At 37.8% G+C, this 4,481-nt stretch overlaps 1 protein-coding gene and 1 non-coding gene across 2 annotated transcripts; one reads left to right on the top strand and one right to left on the bottom strand.

Annotated features, from left to right (window-relative positions):
* Window positions 1–877: 877 nt before the first annotated feature.
* On the bottom strand, window positions 878–1,647 carry LOC145769522 (uncharacterized). Its single transcript, XM_082581210.1, has 2 exons — window positions 1,309–1,647; window positions 878–1,010 (listed from the first exon to the last, which is right to left on the bottom strand). The coding sequence occupies exons 1-2, from the start codon at window positions 1,645–1,647 to the stop codon at window positions 906–908; spliced, it is 444 nt and encodes a 147-aa protein (XP_082437336.1). The 3' UTR covers window positions 878–905.
* A 1,393-nt stretch (window positions 1,648–3,040) lies between these two features.
* Window positions 3,041–3,115, top strand: Trnat-cgu (transfer RNA threonine (anticodon CGU)). Its single transcript has one exon. It is a non-coding gene; the product is annotated as a tRNA-Thr (tRNA).
* Window positions 3,116–4,481: the final 1,366 nt, after the last annotated feature.

The following is a 4,481-nucleotide window of genomic DNA, read 5'->3' as shown; positions in this document are numbered from 1 at the left end:
ACTCAGTCATGGTGTGGTGCTGTATGCCAGAACAATAGATGCTCTGTTCTTAAAAGATTGAAAACGAATATTGTACACTTAAAAAGTTATCGATTTGTTCCATAATAAGGAGCTATGTTACGTCAGTTACGTCAAAACCAGGAAATTAGCAGATTTGACAACAACTACATTGACAATTATCTAAGTGATAGAAACGGTCATACTCATTTCATATTCCAGTTGTGACTTCACAGTTAAGGATATCTGAAATATAAAAGTGCTTTAGAACTTAGCCAATGATATAACACAAGTGAATAGTTCTATAGGCTAGCTTACATACTACAGAAACCGAATGGTCATAAACAGCGCCGTTAATAATTTAGGCCCGGTACCAATGCTGGTGAAAGTGATCTCGTGCTCCGTTGCTAAGTGTCATGAAGAAGTTTGACTAAGTTGCGGCACTAAAGAGATTACGGTGACCAGTCCCTTCCTCTTGGCCGCTTTTCCTTCATCAACTACTCCCACCCAATATATTACACCCTGGGTCGAATTGAGGAGTGATTTATCAACAACCAGCTTAAGCCGGGAGTCGAACCAGATTCACATGATGAAAAACCTTCTCTTACTTTTGTTTAAAACGTAAAATAAAATATAATTGTACACAGTCGCCGCTAGTTAGAAAACGCTGTTTATCTGATGATATCAAGATGGTCACTTTGATGCCATTTAACAACAAACAGCTACATTTCGGTAAGACGACTGAAGATATGCTTGACGGTGGCAAGTTGTCGGCGATAACTAGAGCATCAAGCCTCAAACAAAATAGGCTAATTCACTAATTCACATGATGAAAAACCTTCTCTTACTTTTGTTTAAAACGTAAAATTACATATAATTGTGCGCAGCCGCTGCGGGTTAAAAGGTTTCTAACCGATGATATCAAGGTTTTCACTTTGATGCATTGAACACACAGCTTCATCTCGGTAAGACGACTGAAGATATGCTTGACGGTGGCAAGTTGTCGGCGATAACTAAAGCATCAAGCCTCAAATAAAATAACTTTTAAAAACATCTCAAGGAATAATAAATTGCCGGCAAAAAAGTTGGTTTTCAACCAAAAATGGTTGTCTCTAATCACATTCGAAGCAAAATATCACATTGCGGATTTAATGAACATACAGTACATGCTACCTGTTCATAGTTCCATTGAAATTATTTTGGATTCAGATCCACAGATACTCCATGGACTCCATGTCAGTAGCCTACCACTATTTTTATGGACAAATAAAATAATCATTTTAAATAAGTAGAGATTTTATTTCCACTTACATCTTGTTTCTTTAGCGTCTCCAAGAGTCGCAATATGGCAGCTAAGGACGGACGGGAGGACCTCAGAGAAATGTCGACCATTCTCGGGACACCGGTAAAAGATTGATCGAGTCGCGGGGTTTCGACATCAGTATTGTCGCCAATGTTTTCTTCATCGCTTGGATCCCAACGTTTGCCACCAGGAGACAGCGACAGAGACCAGTGCTGCTTTTTGTCTAAAGGTTTGTGAGGCAAGTCAAACCACATGGCATTGACTTTTTTCATATCTTCATTTTTTAAATTTTCAAGTGGAAACTCTTTCAGTCTTGCAACTTCGTCACGCATGAATGACGTCGGCATCGCAACAACTCGACATTGGATTTGCATCAAACAAATCACAATGAATGCAAACTGCAGTAACAACATATTGAAACCTGCCTATAAATCTTCCACTTGACCTTCGAATAAACTTCTGTCCAAAAACATGTTTTTAGTTAAATTAGGTTTTGAAGATTTTTTTTATAATTTGAAAATATTTAACAAGAAATGTTTATTAATTTTGATTGCAATAAATAATTTTGAAACTTTTAGATATGTCAAAACCTTAGGCAGCATTCACAGAGTCTGTATAGTCTTTCAGAGTCTCATCACTCTATATGAAGACATACAGGTTCAACACAGCCAAGTACAGCGCTACCCTGAATCTATTCTCTCAATACGTCATCAACCCTCGTCATAATGTGATGACGTACCACGATCAACCAACATAGCAATAATTGTCCATCTATGTTTTATTCCCTCAAATGAATCTATTCCCTCAATACGTCGATTTATTATGGCAGCCGATTTATAGCAAGAATAAACAACGATTGACACGTGTTTCGCCCATGAGGCTGGGCTTATCAGTATCGCACCGTATTCTTCCCACAAGGTATTCGACCGCCGCTTTACATTCTGTTACTTTTTATCATAATATAGTTTCGGGAGAGAGTTTTCTTTCTTGTACCATAGACAGGCAAGACACAACAATACAATAGGGTTGAGCATTACAACAATATATTTTACATATTTACAAATAGTTTTAACAGTCGAACGTTTTCGGCTTAACCTAAGCCCTCATCAGGAATCTGAAAATATTAATGAAATGCAATCAATTTCAACTTCTTGAAGGTATTTTCTGATTCCTGATGAGGGCTTAAGTTAAGCCGAAAACGTTCGACTGTTAAAACTATTTGTAAATATGTAAAATACATGGTTGTTATGCTCAACCCTATTGTATTTTTATGACAACGTCACAAATTTTTACAGCTTTGTGGCAGTTTCTGATAGTCTAGAATGCGTAAATTGGACCTCCAAAACAATGAAAAATCTCGCCAATTTTTTAAATTACATTATGAGAAGCATGACCAACAAAAGACTACTTGACTACATGAAAGTTGAATCTCTATTGACTATAACAAAGCTACACCCAATTGCAGTAGCAATGAAATCAAAAATTTTAAAACTGTTCGGCCACACCAGTTAGCAGTAGAGCAAAATACGGAGTCAGCCAAATCTAAATGGAAGGTAAAGTTAACGGAAAGTGAAAATGAGGCAGACCACCAAGACGATGGCATGACAACATCCAGGCATGGACCGAACTCAATTTGACGACACTGGGCGAGCTAGATAAAAACTGTGACTCGTAGAAACAGACAACCCATGTTGATGCTCAACTGCTTCTAGCGGAGATGGCGATTGAACATAATCACACGCCGACGCTATAGCTCAGTGGTAGAGCACTGCTCTCGTAAACCAGGGGTTGTGAGTTCAATTCTCACTGGTGGCGATTGAATACGAAGTTTCTTTAACTTCCAAACTAAACCTTCTAAACCAGGGGTCGTGAGTTCAATTCTCACTGGTGGCGATTGAATACGAAGTTTCTTTAACTTCCAAATTGAACCTTCTAAACCAGGGGTCGTGAGTTCAATTCTCACTGGTGGCGATTGAATACAAAGTTTTTTTAACTTCCAAACTAAACCTTCTAAACCAGGGGTCGTGAGTTCAATTCTTACTGGTGGCGATTGAATACGAAGATTTTTAAGTTCCAAACTAAACCTTCTGGAAACAAAATCAAAACGTCATCTTGCGTGAAATATATTAAATGCAATCATGCTTGTTGCACGGCGGATAGAAATAATTCTCCATATCAACACAGGTGTAACCAGCCTGCATGTTTGTACCTTGAATTCAGAATCCTCTGCTTACCTTGTAAAACAACAAGTTTGTACTCATTTAAATAGAAAAGGATCGTTATCTGCTATTTGATAATTTCCTTCTATTGAAAGTGGAAGAGGCTGTTGGAGTTACTGAATTATATTACTTTGATTTCTGACGCAGGTCGCTGCGTTGATGTTCTGTGTTCCACTGAGCGTTCTTGCACTGATATTGGCTATTGTACAAAAGTGGTATATATAAGCAGTTACACCAAATTACGAGACATCTTTTTTACATAATATGTCACCCGTGAATCTGTATTTTGAGAATATCATATCTCCAACAATAATTTCTGACCACCAGCAACAATAAATTGGTTGGGATGCTCGTTATCACGTGACAGATATTAGAAAGGACAAGAGTCCACGACTCACCCAACATAAGTTAACCATTTCACATAACTACAACATCTGGCCACTTCGAAATGATGTAAAACAGGGGCTCCTGTGGTACGCCAAGGTTTTTCAGGTGCTGGTGGCTTCCGTTTTTTTTTCACAAAAACCTGGATTCACAACTTCATATTTTGTTTATCTGGTTTTGTTTACAAAAAAGAAAATTCCCGAAGCCTATTCTTATTGTTACGTAACTATTCCTGTTGTTTCGTATGATTACGATCTTCAAAACACAGGTCATGTCAATTGTCAACAAGGAGCACAGTTGCTTTGAATTTGAAAAGCCGTATGCAACGCTGTGGGACAGTGGGCGTTAATTCTGTCAAATGATTGCTCGTGACATTCATCTACTTGTTTTCTTTATACATCTACCGTTCATCTACTGTTTTATAGCTAAGCTACAAATAGCGTTGAATAATGCTAGTTGCAAGCTAAAAATAGATCGGAATGAATAAAATATTCAATAACAGTTACAAGGAATGTTAACCAATAAACTTCTGGCTCAGTATGGCTTCTTCGTATTCAACGCTAGCTTCTCATGTTGTT

The sequence above is a fragment of the Aplidium turbinatum genome, chromosome 1 (genome assembly GCF_918807975.1).
Source record: "Aplidium turbinatum chromosome 1, kaAplTurb1.1, whole genome shotgun sequence".
Taxonomy (NCBI): domain Eukaryota; kingdom Metazoa; phylum Chordata; class Ascidiacea; order Aplousobranchia; family Polyclinidae; genus Aplidium; species Aplidium turbinatum.
This window is presented reverse-complemented; position numbering and strand designations above follow the sequence as displayed.